Source organism: Astatotilapia calliptera, chromosome 14, assembly GCF_900246225.1.
Source record: "Astatotilapia calliptera chromosome 14, fAstCal1.2, whole genome shotgun sequence".
Classification (NCBI taxonomy): Eukaryota; Metazoa; Chordata; class Actinopteri; order Cichliformes; family Cichlidae; genus Astatotilapia; species Astatotilapia calliptera.
In genome coordinates, this window is record NC_039315.1 from 6,279,432 (window position 1) to 6,295,640 (window position 16,209).

General features: G+C 40.4%; 1 protein-coding gene across 1 annotated transcript; it reads left to right on the top strand.

The window, feature by feature from the left end:
* The first annotated feature begins 4,579 nt into the window (after window positions 1–4,579).
* Window positions 4,580–8,028, top strand: LOC113036597 (uncharacterized). The gene is made up of 9 exons (XM_026193010.1): window positions 4,580–4,715; window positions 5,252–5,504; window positions 5,580–5,641; window positions 5,782–5,920; window positions 6,393–6,511; window positions 6,596–6,776; window positions 6,924–7,007; window positions 7,092–7,187; window positions 7,265–8,028. The coding sequence occupies exons 1-9, from the start codon at window positions 4,654–4,656 to the stop codon at window positions 7,607–7,609; spliced, it is 1,341 nt and encodes a 446-aa protein (XP_026048795.1). The 5' UTR covers window positions 4,580–4,653; the 3' UTR covers window positions 7,610–8,028.
* Window positions 8,029–16,209: the final 8,181 nt, after the last annotated feature.

A 16,209-nucleotide genomic window follows, 5' to 3' on the forward strand; every position in this document is an offset into this window, starting at 1 on the left:
TGTGATGCTTTTATTTTGGACAGATTATAAAAAAAAAACAAAACCCTAACCTAAATACATGTTTTAAAAAAAGATACTGGGATTGAAACTGCTAATACTTGAGTTATTGAAGTGATGGGAAGCTTCTACAGATTTGATATCCCATTTTGCATATCTGTAATTTTGCACACATTCCTTAAAGTATTTGTAAGAAAAAAAAATAAATAAATAAAAAAAGAGAATATGGAATAAATATTCCAAAATGTCAGAAATGGGTCATGGTCCTAACACATTTGTTACATGTTATCTGTTATCCTAGAATATTGTTGCTCATGTCTGGTATGATTTTACTCTGTTGAACTCTGTTACTTTTTGCTATGTGGTTGTTTTTATTTTTACAGTCTGGACTGACTTGATAATCAGAAATTTCCAGTGAGTCATTTCACATTATTTGTCTTTGTTACCATACCTCTGTTTAGTAAAGTAAATACAAACTGTTCCATTCTTTGAAGATACTCTATTGACTTTAGATGCCAGTTGTAATTGTCGTAACTGACACACAGTTCATACCTAAATGATGTTTGGTTTTATAATGCAACGTTCTTGGAGATACAGTTGCTGTTAGACTTTAAATAACCTGGAAACCTTGAACAAGACTGCAGACATGTATTATAACTATGAGGAGCTTTACTCCATCACTCCTGACTCTGAAATCCCAGAGAACCTCCTTTATTTGTAGTGTCTTTCTTATTGAAAAATGATCCAATGAAGACTTTTTACACCACATATTAGAACACAGTTAAATATACACTCAGCAGACACGTTACTAGGCACAATTTTTGGATCCCTTTTGACTCAGATCTGCCTTAATTCTTTATGGGATAAATTTAACAAGGTGGTAGAAACATTCCTCAGAGATTTTGAGCCACATTGACACGATAGCATCACACAGTACAGTGAACCCACTTTCATTTCAAGAAACTAGATTGTGACAATTAGACTTTTGTGACTTATACTGGTGAAAGCAGCCACCAGGAGATGGTTACATTGTAATATTGTTCAATGTAATATTGTTCAATATTACATTCAGTAAAACAATACATTACAATATAGCAATTAGTACTTGCATTTGTTTTTGCAAATGCAGAGATCAGTCTGCAAAAGACAGCAGCAAAACAGAGAGTAGGAAAGGCTTTATGTGTTTGTTTTACACTTAAAAGACACTTGAATATAAAATTATTTATTTAACATAACATAACCAAGACACAATGATCACTAATAAATAGATGTCACGTGGCATGGAAGATAGACGGAAGACTTATCTTGGCCAGCTTTTATTTCCAGTAAGTCAAAGGTGACCTGAATTAACTGACGATCATCCCATGCCAGCCAATCAAGGATTGTAACACCCTCTGTAAAAATCAAGGGTCCACCTTGAAATGGGGGAAAAAAAATCTGAAAGAAAAGCATTAACAGAAGGCAACATTAAAACGGCTACCACACATCCTGGCCCTCAAACGAGCCAAACCCCCTCCCCCCTACCAAATCCAATTTTCCTTCCCGCACACTGTCAAAAAAATAAAAATAAAATAAAAAATCTGTAAAAACAGAAGAAAAAGCCTGATCACCTTCTCTACAAAAACAAAGTGAGTTTATGTTGTGGTTGTTTAGTTTTTCAAGGTGTGTGTGTTACTTTAATTATAAACTGCTTATGTTGCAACAGAATGCTGTTATGTGTATGCAACTCTACATGTATTATAATCCTTTGTATTTGTATTCTTTTTTATTTTTATTTTTTTAGCTTAAATGTAAACAATAGCAACAAAAAACAACAACTTTAAAATGTCCTTTTGTTTCTCTTTTTTTCCCTCAGAATAAATTCTGACTAGTCTCAATGGTTGAGATGGAGGAGCAAAACGGCAACATGTTAACCCCGACTGCTGAAGTTCCTGTATGAACTGAACAACTCTGAAAATCCAAGGAAAAGCTGCGTGTATTTTATTTAAAGCTCAGATGGAACTTGATGGACAGATGCAGGCTGCATTCAGGACTTTATCACACGGGCATATGAAGAGTGGTACCAAGAGAAAGTGTGCACACACAACATGTCACTTTATGCTTGCTCTTCTCCTAGCCTCTGGTGTCACTTTGCAGCCACTTGTCTTATTATGTCTTATTTGTTGCGATTTAGGGACTGTGCGCATAAGCAGAGGTTTTTGCTTGGGAAGTAACCGTGTTTGTTTTCAGAGGCTTCTCTAACATTTAGTGCTCATGAAATATGTCAAACCTTTTCCTCTACTTGAAGTTAAACAGCTAGGACAGAGAATAGGAGACATCTCCCACTCTGTGTTCTTTAACTGAAACCATAAAACAAGTGGAGTGAGTGAAGGAGCAGGGCTGAATGAGCTGGAGGAAGAGCTGCAGCTGGAGGAGGAGATCAAACTGATGTATGAACAAGACTCTCTGCTGAAAAAGGTGATATAATCAAAACAGATTTTTTGATGTTATAAAAAGGCATTAATCAAATGCATGGTCTAAAAGTAATGTCTTCAGTAGACATCTTATACACTCTACACTTAGATCCACTTGCCACTCAGTATTACGGTTATGGGCTGGGCCAAGGCTTAAATTATTTCCTGGTGGTATCCAAGGCCTCAGGTGTGGCCAACTTGCCGTACTTCTTAGGCACCTTTTTCATTGCACCTTTCTGCAACTGTGATAGTTGTCTAACTTCCCTCCGTGCTACCTTGATCTTGGCCTCTAGTCTCCTTCTCCATGGAGGGTACTGCTCCTTGTGGCTATCAGTGATGGGAATAACGGCGTTACAAGTAACTCAGTCACTCAAAGGGAATAAAACTTTCATCTTTACGTCATGGGGAGGTCCAAAGAAGGCACTCTTTTATTTATCTTTCTGTGTGACAGCCAAAAAAAAGCCCTCTTAGCAACAACAGACGAAACTATAGAAAAGGTTCCTAATTGCACAATTAGCACAAATAACACATCTAAACATATAAATTAATCAACAAAACATGAATTACTATTTATTTCTTATTTCTTAATATTTCAACTACTAATTGTTTCAACCTTAAATATCTAATAAAATGAACTGAAATGCGAGAGTTGCCTATGACGGCAGCAACATACTTACTTTAAGACATCAAAAATCAGACATCATATTAATATCATATATTAATACAAAATTAATTTTGTATTAATATCAGAATTATTTTTGATAGCAATGGTTAGATATGTACAAGGAAATAAGTTGAAAAAAAACATCCATTTTGGGAAGACCTTAATCTTTTTAAACTACTGGGAGCTGTGACACGAGTCAGTAGATTCAGTATTTTTTACTTTTTCCTCCCTCTCTGTTTTCCTGGTTACTAATAAAGATGAATAGAAAGATTATTTTAAAAAGTTTTATTTTGTTTTTTTTTAAGAATAAAAATCTGTTCACTTTATATTTTTTAACTGACATGTATTATAGAATACTAATAATTAAAATGATTCATTTAGACTCATTTTTAGACAGATACAGAATGCTCCATAAAAGCAGCCTTGTCAAATGAATTATTTAATGCTATTGATGAGATGGGATGGTTTTGCTTTTGTTTTAAATTCTGCAAACTGACTATTAGGTTTTTAGGTGTTAAAATAAGAGATTCATTAAGAAAATAACACCATAATATACTAAAATAATAATAATATCCTAACCCTTCATCTTAATCATAACAAATGTGATAATCTCATTCTATTACTTTGAAAGGATTTGTATACATGCATGTACAGGCACTTAAAATCAACTTAAAACGATCGACATCAGTTGACAGCTAATTTCAGGAGACTGGTGATTGCTTGGTTGCTAATTTTAATTATTATTTGAGATAATCTGTGACAGAAAAAAGCAAAAACTGTCAGTGTTCTTTCTATTTTTTAAGGCTCAGGCCCTTGCCATACTATCATTACTTGTTAGTTGATTTTGTTTGATCTTTTTCATTTTTTCTTAAAAATCTCTAATCGTGAAACCATTGGTGCCTTATTTTGGTGCCTCTTCAGGTTGAATTGATCTTGTTTGAAGTTTATTCCTGTCACAGCTGCTAGATGGCAGCATGACCTAAGAGAGCAGAAACACACTTAAACTCATATTCATTGATTATTACAACTTAAACAGACAGTGCTTACTAATCTGATTTATACATGGGGATTACTTATTGAAAATGTGCTCTGTTTCATTTGTAAAGCTCAATCTTGCAAAAATAACTTGGATTGTTTGTTGCACAGATTGGAACTGGTCATTGAGTTTGTGATTCATACAGAAAGTCGTAACATTTGGAGGGCTTGTTGCCTGCTCCTGGAGTAAATAGGTGGAACTGGGCTTGTCCTTTGTACAATGGTGATCGGTATGTTAAGCACATTCCAGATGGATGGAATGCAAGGAAAGGAAAATGCCACTACCCAACTAAAACAATTCTTCCAGTTAAACCAGTTTATCATGCTTGTTCACGTGTTAATCACTTTCTCAACACAAGTACATCTACACAACCTGCTGTTATTTTTAGCCAGAATGACTGTGTCTGTGTTGCTCCTATGCCTTGTTTAACAGTCAGCTACCTCAAAAAGCAAGGGGTTTCAGGAAAGGCAGACGGGGTAAGCTGGGTGTGGGCCTGTAAATGGATGGAGCGGGTAAAGGAAGTCGGGAAGGGAGAACGTGAAGAAAGGAGCCGAAACCTGCAGAGGTAGGAAGATCACTATCTTTCAGCTACTAGCCTTTGATTTGAGTTCTTCAGTACACTGATTGTGTGGTGCTAAAGGAAGGATATGTCAGTGTAGTAATTGCTTTACAGCAAGTTTTAAAGCCAAAGTCTTCTGTGGTGGTCATGTCTTAGAACTTATCATTACACACAAGGCAAAACATCTGAAGTAATTATAAATTAGTATACTGCTATTTTAAGCGTTAGCCTCTTTGACACAACTGGAAATACAGCTGGTCTGTTATTGTGAATTTGGAGGATTTCAAGGATACCATTATTTGTAATGTTCCATCACTATTTGTGCTGTTTTAAAAACAAGATTTTGTAAATTCCAGTCATTATGCGGCAAGCGATGATCAAACTTTAATGTTTATTAAAGGGAATTTTTGTCTGCGTAAAATTTGTGCTGGCCTGAAAGAACTTTCCCTTGTCCTTCCCATTTAGCAACCATTTAATAGTGTTTTTAATTATTAGGTAACCTTGATCTCACACTGTCTTGGTTTTGTTTGCTTTACCTACAGTTCAGCTCAAACACAAGTTGTTGCTCAGTCCCAGCACACACCGTGGTCCCAGATTGTGGGCACGTTGGGAGCCTGGTATGGCTTTACTCCAGTTTTTGTAGTTTGGTCAGTCTGCCAAGTGGAGGCACTGCCGCACCCTTCTGTACTGATAGTGGATGTGTGCTGGAGGCTACTCTTTGTGTGCCTTCTGTTGATTTCTCTGGGAGGTTGCATCCATGCCCTGAAGTGCTGCCTGCAGCCAGGACAGAGCCAGGTGAGCACAGCCTCATGGACTTGTTTGTGTTTTTATTTTTGTGATATTTATTCACTGACTTTTTCTCAATTCCAGGGAGAGCCTCCAGGGACTGAACAGGAGATTGTGACTGAAATCAGGAATGACCAGTGTTTACGGTGAGGCTTTATTATTGTCACACTTATATCGTCTTCAGTTGGTATGAATGTTTTTTTTTTTTTTTTTGGCAACAGTTTTCTAATAAATTACCCAAAAATTGTGTTGCATGTAGTGTACAATTTTTTGCTCTTTTCTTCAGGATGTACCAGGCAAGAAACCCAGGTGTGAATATTAATCTGATTCTTGCCCTGGCTGACAGCCTGCTGCTGTGTGTGCTGCAGGAACCTCTGCCAGACCCCAATGTGCCCCACATTCAGGCTCTTCTCTCCAGACTGGAGGTAAAACAAAACCAACTTAAGGAAAAAAAATGCACCTCACCCCACCCCACCCTGATGACTCTCTCTCTCTCTCTCTCTCTCTCTCACACACACACACACACACACACACACACACACACACACACACACACACACACACACACACACACACACACACACACACACACACACACTTGCCTCGAGCCATACTTTTCATCTCCTGTGTTTTCAGTTGCGTTATGCATTTAGAGCAGTGTAAAGTCTTTGTTCGTAATATAGATCAGACCCTCTACTCAGGAATACATAGATATTCTAACCGCAGGCAACACATGCCATCACTGAGCTCCTGTCAGTCCTGCTCTGAATTAAGTAGAGTGGAATGAGAAAAGAATTTAATGTTCTGTCTCTTTCTGCCTCCCCTGTCTATCGTTCTTGACAAAACAAACCCATAATACTAAAAATCAGCCTGTGAATCCTCTCTGTTTCATGTTAGTCAGTGTCTCACACACTGGAGGTGACTGATGTGGGATCAGAGGTGGGACTGGATGAGGTGGACCAAAGCTCTGTAGTGACAGAGAAACTGAAACTCCTCCACACCTACCTGCAGCAGAGGTGAGCTGCTAGTGTACCAACCATCTGCTTCCATGGAGCCATAGTTTAGTTGCATTTATGAGACACTCTTTTTCTGTCTGACAGGAGAGTGTCCCTGCGCACTCTTGTCCAGGTGCAGGGGGACTTTGAGGCCAGTGTGAAGAACATGCTGCAGGGCTTAGACGACCTCTGGGCTCAGCTGGAGGAGCTGCATACTGGGGTCACACTCTTCAAACAGGAGACCCAAGGCCACAGAGATCTGGCCTCTGCTCAGAGAGACACACAGGTAAAGACATGTGGAAACCAGTTAGCAAACTGTAGTATAGTTTACTTTTTTATTTTCACTTTGAAGTTTTTATTTTAACAGCTGTTGTTAACATTGCTGTTTCCCTTGCCTTTGAGTGTTGTTCATGATATTGTGTGTTTGCCGTAGAATTTGTTGTCGGTCTTGGGTGACTACAGGAACAAACTTCAGTCTTGTCAGGTTCATTTGAAGGGCAGCACACAACTACTGCAGGTAAACTCCTCAAGAAAGACAAAAAGAATATGTTATTTCTGTTATTGTTGTATTCACTCAGAAATCTAATGCCCTGTTCCACAGGAGTTAACCTGGAGTCACACCCACATGAGCAACAGCGTGAACAGCAGCAGTGAGTCAGTTTGGCCAGAGCTCTTGCTTCAGTCTAATATTGAGCAGGTACACTAAACTTGAGACAAACAGCTTTAACAAGGTTTAAAAACGCACCAGGAATAAAAACATGTCTCTTCGTTCAGTTTGACAAGGTGCAGGAGAATTTCACCTCTCTGGAACAACAGATCTCTACCTTCCAGGCCCACCTGGAGGGACTCGGAAAACAAAATCAGGAAAAACATGCCGGGCCCCTCCCTCATGCTGGCGGGCCACATTTATACTCGGTACCGCCACAGACTTCTTATCATGCCCACAGTAAAGTGTCTGTGGAGCACCGTAACTCCACCTCTTCCTCCACGTCTGCTTCCTCGGTGGATACAGGTACAGCCACAAAAACAGACAATACTTTCTCACTGCGCAAGAGGTCGGCGCTACATTTCTCTTCCACAATCGGACGACGTCTGCGCATATCTGGAAGGAAGAAATGATTTGTTAAAAACGTATTTAAACGCAGATGATGTGGTAGTGAGCTAGGGAAGGAATATTCAAATGTTGATCATTTGCTGGTTGCCTAAAATTTTATTATTTATTGCTCTTTGTCATTGCATTGCTTTGACTTGTATGTGTACTTTAACTTAGCTGCTTTATCTTTTCTACCTCTTGGATTTAAGAGCAGGCAAGAACAGATTTTCACTGTAAAGCACATTTCAAACACTAGGGGGCACACTTTCATCAGTTACTTCGAGAATAAACAGGTACGATGTGGACATGTACACTGATCTCAGGTTGACTGAGCCCAGTGTGAACCATTTCCCTGCTGTCAACAAAATAAAAGTATTGGGTGCATTTGTTCAAACAAACTTAAGTCAGTCAAAAATAGTTTTGAAAATTTGAATTTGGGCCAATATTTCAGGTGTTTTCTGTTATTTTAATTCACTGGATAAGGTCACCAGCTGTTCTCTTTGTGCTTGAAATGTGATTTTGAAAGTTGTATTGAAGTCTTATCCTGTACATCTCTTTGAATTTAAGAAGTATATTTTTATTGAAGGTTTCCGGTTAAAAAAAAAAAACCTATGGGAGAGGAGGCCAATATGGCAAGTATTTTTGTTACTAAAAACTGAGCGGCCCTCTAGACCATTTTTAAAAGATCTTTGATCCAAATTCAGTCACTCTGCAACGCTACACCAAAGGCGATGGTTTTCTCAGCCAGATTCCTAACGTTTCAGGCTGAAACGTGCAGGCCTTGTGATAGAAACCTGTTCATTCATGGCCGCAGTTAAGCGCCTGTTGCATGGACTCTGTACAGCATGTGTGACATAGATGTCATTTTGACCATGGACTTTCCTACCATCTGCCAGATCATGCATCTGTCTGATTTTCTCACACTGTGATTGGGAGTGGTGGGGCCGACCCCTGGGGGATTTGGGATGAAAGGAATGTGAACTGAACACTGCAGGATTTGAGCTGTCACAACACCAAGATACAAACACAGTGTGTGTGTGAACTTCGTTGTAGAGAGATGTAAAGCCTGTGGAAGGAGAGATGCGTGTCTGGTTGTTTGGACTTCAAAGACACAAGAGTTTGAATTTAAAAAATAAATCTTTATGACATGCCTCATGAGTTTGTATGTAACATTTTCCACTAATCAGTAATGGAAACACAGAACATAACTGTCTTGGATGCTTGGTTACAATAACAATGACCACATCTGCTTTGAGGTCCAACAGTCAAAAGATGTTTTATTAGGTGATTTAATAAATAAATTAAAAGGGTGAGAATAAGAGCTTCAATACAAAATAGTGGGGCACATCCTGGCTGTGTCCAGATAAACTCATACCTCACATTGCTGCCGTGTGATGCCAAGGCCATCAGAGGGATGGCATCTGGGAGAGCAGATGGCATCAGATATCTGCTTGCTGAAAATGCAATAGTGAGCGAATGAAATTACCACAGGCTTTGTTTAGTTACACTAAAAAGTTGATGGCTGGCTTCCTCAGAGGCTACTCTGGTCCTGTAGCAGAGGCTATTTCAAAGCCAGCTCAAGTATGTGTTGTTTCAGAAAATATGGTTCATGGCAGAGGTCAATCCCTCGCCTTATCCTGACAATTACTCAAGATCAGGTTTCACTGGCGTACACATAGCACGCATTTGTGCTGATCCCCCCGCTGATGACACCATGCCGTAGTATAAGCAACTGCTATCTGATATCAACAAACTCAAGACCTTGTCAAGAAACTTTCTTAAGATCACAGTTAATTAAACTGTTTAAAATCCACATTAAGTTTCCATTAAGATTTAAAATGGTTGTGTGTGTGCGGGTGTGTCTGGTTGGGGTCTTGTTAAGCTTTTATAATAACGGCAGTGACATCCTTGGTAATTTATGTAGACCTACATCTGAAGAGTGCAGCCGTGACATCACTCTGTAACATATCATACATAACGTGTGTGCAAACAAGCAGTTCTTAAGTCATTTTTTTTTGAACACATGAATGCATCAATCATCTTAGTATGTGATTAGATTAAATTTTAATTTTTAATCTGACTTGACATCATAAACATTTTTAAATCCGGTATATCATTTCATTCTTTTTAGATAGGTTCTATGTTAGAAACTGGACAGAAACAGTTGCTTTCAGGTTTTAGGACTCAATAATGAATAAAAGTATCCCTGATACGGCCATAAGAAGTAGGCCTGAAGTGATCGTGGCCTTGTTTTAGAGAGTGTACAGGCTGTGGAGCTGCACCATGGCAGAGTATAAATAAGAAATAAGGATTATTTTAACTGTGACTCTATCAAAGCTACTTTAATAATGTCCAAGAATAAAAATATGAAGCTGGAAATCAGAATTATAGTCCATATATTCTGTGTATTTTGATTTCTCTAATTTGACACATCTGTGACATCAGCAAATTAAATATTTTATATATACAAGATACTAGGCAATTTCAAAAAGATGTGTTTCCTTTTCAAGTACTGTTTAGTTATGGCAACTATGAACAAACAATAATCTTGGCAAATAACTCTTAGGTATGTTACAGTCAATAAAATGAATCATTGGTGGTTTGAGGCGTATTTTTCTTTCTTATTTTGACTAAAAAATGAGCTTCTAAATTGAATTTCAGAGTTTGTTCTAAAACACAAAAGCTGTTGCATGGCTCTTATTAGGGCTGAACACAGATAACAGGAGGGCCGTGCCACTTTTAATCAGAGTTTGTTGGAAATAGAATGGACAGCTGCACATTGTGACAAAACATCAAAACAAGAGCCACAGATGTACGCAATTAGCAACATGGTAGACATTTGGGGAGCAAAGGTCCATAAACTCACAACTTATTATGGCTGATCTAACATGGCTGGAGGGAAGCCTAAACTCAACAGCATTAATGGGCTCTTAGTTTGGGTTGAAACATTCCACCATCCGGAGTTTAATGTCAAAGAAAGCTTAACTCCTAAAATCTTTCTCAAATCTTTCGTGCCAGTATAATGCCAGCCTGTTCTCATACTACATACCATCCAGTTCAGTGGACTTGTAGCCTATATATGTGCATGAAGGGGTGTATATGTGCGTGCTGAGTGAGAGGGCGGCACCAATAGCCGGGAGGGAGGGAACAAACGTCACGCTCAACATGTTTCCAATCATTAGGAAATGCACAGCTTCCTGTTTGTGTAAATATTTTCTTATTTTGTTTTCCCAAGCGAGCAGGGTAGAATAATGAAGGCTGACCTCTCTGGCCTCTTGTTTTTTTTTAAATGTAGCTCACCTGCAGTGCTGACACGGATGACACCACTGGCTGCAGGGAGCGGAGAGTCAGAAAGGGAAGGGACTTTACGGGGGCAGTGCACACCACCAGCTTTTGATACCAGTTAGTAACAGATGTGAGGCCTTTCAATAACGTTTTCATTATTTCACATTAAATTGCATGTACTTATACCACTTGAGCATCATCTGAATAAGTATGACTGTAAGGTTTTAGTTGCGTAAAAAATTTAAAACAAAAAAGGTTTTCTGCATTTGAAAGAAAAGATCTGACCAAGGGTTATTTGTGAGGTAAAAATCTCACAAAGTTATAGGATTATTCCAGATGTTGCTGTCTGCAGCATTAAATATTACATAATAAATCTTTTTATTTTTTTTAATGACACTGAAAAAACTTCCAGCATGCACTACATCACCTGTCTTTAATCATTTTGTTTTATCTCTGTTGCCAAAGAAACTGATGGTTTGATTTCTCAACAATCCTCCCCAAGAAATAACATATCTTTGGAAAGGTTATGAGGCCAGATGATGCAGTTCTGATGTCCAGATTTTCTTTTCTTTTGCTTTTTTGTCAGTTATCACGAGCTCCTATGTTTAACGAATAACTCTATATTATAATGTAGACAGTATTTTGTTCTTTAACTTTGATTTTTACAAGATAAGTTAAGTCCTATTTTCTGGATTTTCTGGATTTTCTTTTTTTTATAAGACTTCCTTTCTCAGTGTCTTATTTGATGGGCGTCTTTTAGGTGGTACAGCTAAAAGACGTCCATGGTGTGCCATAACTGACAGGAATATTAGAAGCTGGGTTTATTTAAAACAAACGCAACACAACAACTCCTTTCCTCTCAAAGTTTGAACCTGTCTCTTTTTTCATCCGTACGAGGCACCAATGTGTGAGGCAGCTCTCCGAGGAAAGGCTAAACAAACAGGCTGGCCCAGGCACAAAGAGGCCGCCACTCAGAGACATGTGGCAGCAAAACCCTCTCAATCCATGTCCCCACCCCCCGAAAGTTGCAACGCTGAACCCCTCACACTCCCACCAGAGCCACACAAACTCCTCCGCATACCCTGCGCATGGAGCCAGGAGGAGAAAAGTTGGAGGAAGGGAGGGGTGGTGGTGGTGGTGGGGAAATTCTGATTCCTATTCACCGAATGTCACCACCTTACAAAAGGGGACCGCATGACACTGCCACTAAATCAGAGTTAATGGACTCCTTTCTCAGTCCTGTGAACATGACAGGGGGCGTGTGTGTGAGAGTAAGGGGGTGTGGAAGAGGGACAGAGGCTGTGAGGGTGCCTGTTTGCCCATTGAAGGGGCACATGGGCCAATGAGCCTTGTGTGATATAGTGAAGGTAGTGGAAGTGTGTTTTCCTGGGGCATTAGCAGCTTGTCCAATAGGAAGCTTCGTGTCTCATTCAACACTTCTTTGTTTTAAGCAGTTTATAAGTCAGACAACATGTCGACTCGGTGCTTTCAGTAAATCATTAAAAAGACAAATGTTAATCGTATGGTTTGTTTGACTTTTCGGTACTACTCTTTCGCCACAGCCGATTAGTGTGTAAGACACAAAACAACATAACATCAATCACGGGGCACTTTAACACTAAGCACCTACCTACACAAACCATGTTGGTGTAAAGGCAATCAATCAAACTAAAGTGAAGGTACGGGGCAGGACCGTCCACAGGGCTTGTGGGGCGATTGTCAATTTGCATGTGAACACTTATTTCACAATGAGGAGCCAGACTGGGGGACAGCAATTTTGGAGCCGTTTGTTATCTTCCCTATGGGGCAGTACCTAATACAAGTAGCCCCTCCTGCCCCATACCAGGCTCAAAGTGCACGCCTCAGAGGTCAGGACGAAGATGAGTGAAGATGGCATTGGTGTCACTTGGTAGGCATTCATAACTGCCGAACCCCCCGCCTTTCACTACACAGAGGAGAGGCAGAGAGACAGAAGCGGGGAGACGTGGAGCCCCAGGTACCGACCTCATTAGCGGATAAAAGCAACCTTTCTGTGTGACCCCTGACCCCGGGAGTTGCCATGGAGCCTTCCAGTCGATGCATAGATGAAGCATGCTGGTATTGCCCCCAGCAGGGTAGGGTGAATATTGACTGCTGTGAGAATTATGAAGGTCCCACCCCCCGCCTCTCTCATGCTCAAATCCACATTCGATCGCTTCACGATCGTCTGAACTCACTTTTTGGAGTGCATGAGCCGTTCTCTCTTGTTTCCTGCTTTGTTTAAATCGTCTTAATACCACTCAAAAAGTTAAGCTCATTACATGCTTGAGTTCACCTTTGATGTGTAGGAAGGAAAGTTATTATAGTTTACATAAGGACAAAATGAAAAGCTTGCATGTAACTTTTGCCCTCCTTGTTTCTACTCATCACATTGGACACGGAGAACTTTTAGATGAAATTTAAACTAAAGGTGATTGCTGTGATGACTCACAAAATCTTGAGCTGTTTCTCTGATTAAATTTGCCTCTCAACTTTATTTTAAAGAGCACTATAAAATTAAAAGGTATCATTTGTATTATTATTGCATTAAAGCTGCTTCATGCATAAAACTAAGAGAGACTTCATTGGTGTAGTCATACCTTGGATGATATAACCTGTAGGAGAAAGTGTAACGGTACAGGGTGTGTGCTCATGCGTGTGTTATGTGTAAGTATGTGCATGCGTGCATGTGTAGTTGTTGAATAATGATGGGGAGGGGGTTATATCTTGGTCATGCTGACTGAGTTTTATAAGCTGTGGCTAACCCCACTCCCCACAGCTGACTGGATATTAAATAAACAGAGCCAAGTGGCTGAATTCAGCTCAGGCTGGAGAAGCACTATTTCACCAGCGCTGGGCCTCCCCCATGGGGCCCCCACATCAGCCTGTCTTATTCTTGGCAGCTGCAGTGGAGAGAGGCAGCCTATGGGGTGGGTGGATGCGGAGTATTTGGCTTAGTGTACAAGGGGGAGGTGAATGGAAGAAAAAGTTGGAGGGAGTGAAGAAAGAGGGATGTGGGTAAAAGAAAACTGGAGGCTGGTGTTTGTTTCTGTGCAGCTGTGGGGATGAAAATCACAACAGCGGCAAGACGAGAACTGTGAGTTGCGCCGTCACTGGCAGCTCAAATTTAAAGTGTGAATGTAAGGTGGTGTTTCAGTGTCAGCAGGTCAAACATGATCAAACATGCCAGAAACACTGCAGGCCTATATTTAATCCGGTGCTCATGTGTGATGTGTCTGAGTTGATGGCATGTGTCAGAACATAAATAGACAACAATATCATCCAGAGGCCTTTCCTCCCATTCCCATTATTTTTCAAAATACATTTTAAAAGAAAAATCTGCTGTTCTTTAAGAGCCCAACACAGTAAAGCGCAGGCATAAATGATGATGACAGTGCACAGAAACTACAGGAAGCTAAAAAAGAGGTGGGCATGGCTGTGCGTCGGCCCTGTGCAAAGTCTGTATGCAGATCTTAAGAGAGCGTCGTCTCCATGTTATAGCAGGGTAAAAAATATGTGGAACAGCTGGACTGTGGGCTGGACTTGCTTGTGTTTGTGCTCTTCTTAATCCTTTAGTTTAGCCCATGCCACAGAGAAGACCGAAGTCATAACAGAGAAGAAAATAACTTCTTTTTAATGAAGTGAAGCAAACAAAGTGTTAAAAGAAACTGTCCACCACAGCTACTGTTAGTGCTTCTCATCCCACTTTGCTTATTTTTTGGCACTTGACCCTTTTCTTGGTGAAATCCCCAATCACTGTTATTATTAAGCACACCTGATTTTGTTGCCATGAGGTTTAAATGGCTGATAGCTAGTCTGTTCCCACTGAGGAGCCTTTAAAATCACATCCGAATAAAACCATTAATGATGCCTAAATCCCACTATGGTACTTCAGTTTCAGACTTGTGTTAAATGCTTGCTTTGTCTTGCAGGCAGCTTACAGTGACACCAAAACACATGTATTTTCCCACTGTGGGTGTATAGCATAGAAATAGTGTGCAGTTTTTTAAAATGTATTTGACACTTCTCATCTTTAATTGTAATAAATTGGCAGTCGGATTACTTTTCACCACTGCCATTACTCACACCCTGCTCTTTTAGCACACGTTACTGTACTTTGTCCTTTAGGAAACAAAAAACCGACCATCCCAGACTGTGACTTCACCCATTCTAGACACCGAATAAAATGCATTTGATATCAAGCTCCTATTTGATTTATAAAGAGCCTCCACATGAATGCTATCAAGTCACAGCAAGCATCTGGGCAGGTCATGGGAGTCATTTTCTGGATGGAGTGAATCCGCAGGGCTACAGCCTCCCACACCCTGCTCTATAAACACAGCTGTCAGTCTTGTGTCTCCTGTCATTGCCAGCTCCTGTGTTTTATTCTCTCCTCTTTCACATAATTTGAGCTGCACAGCTGAGCAGGCCGAGAGGTCCCAGTCAGCATCCTTCACTGTTGTTGCTGGATGTGGGAGAGTTTTGCTTACTTGCTGACTGAACCGATTAAGCAGCAAAGAAATATATTAGAGATGCACCCCTGTGTTTACAGAGCAGGATTCACCAGGAATGTACACTACAGCAAAACACTGGCCATCTTTAATGGCTCACGCTAAAAAGCAGCCTCGCACAGAGTGAGTTCAGCTAATTGAAGCCAGTGCCTGTGTTTTTTTGATGAATTGTTGTCCTCTTCATATCCCTCCCTAAGCGTCCACCCACACTGTGCTTTAGACCTCCCACAGAACACTACAAACATACATTCAGATGTATTTGTGGACGCACACACGCGCGTACGCACATACTCAGCAGGGCAGGTAAGAGCTGTAGTTACAGAAATGTTGTTTCATCTTGACCTCAGGAAAGCAAAGGCCTGGGTACAGCTGAGTGGTTTTCAAAGGGTGAATGAAAAATGAAAAAGGGAGCAGGAAGACTGAGAGTGAAGGGAGACAAAGGGAGAAAGTGTGTGTGTGTGTGTGTGTGTGTGTGTGTGTGTGTGTGTGTGTGTGTGTGTGTGTGTGTGTGTGTGTGTGCGTGCATAGTGGAGGAAGACGGAGAACGAAAGGAAACACTGAGAAGTAGAAAGATAATGCCTGCTAAAAACTCTCTGTGGACTCCCGTCTGCTTCTCTCTCCTGCAGAACGGTGCAGGTCGGCATTCCCCCTCGCTCTCCTTGTGTGGTCCACAGTTCCAAGTCATTCCCAAACAATCGGCATTAATCCAGAGTATGAGGAGCCGGGAGCACAGTGCTGCCAGACTGCCGGAGCGCACTCACCCTGGCCTGTACTGACACATGCTACACTACACCTCTTCGAACACCAAGACA

Bases quoted from the DNA above. Each gene is read 5' to 3' on its own strand.
- LOC113036597 (XM_026193010.1), top strand. From the start codon at position 4,654: ATGGAGCGGGTAAAGGAAGTCGGGAAGGGAGAACGTGAAGAAAGGAGC. The intron at 5,642-5,781 runs GTGAGGCTTTAT...TCTTTTCTTCAG, and splicing joins AGGAATGACCAGTGTTTACG to GATGTACCAGGCAAGAAACC. The intron at 6,777-6,923 runs GTAAAGACATGT...TGTTTGCCGTAG, and splicing joins CTGCTCAGAGAGACACACAG to AATTTGTTGTCGGTCTTGGG.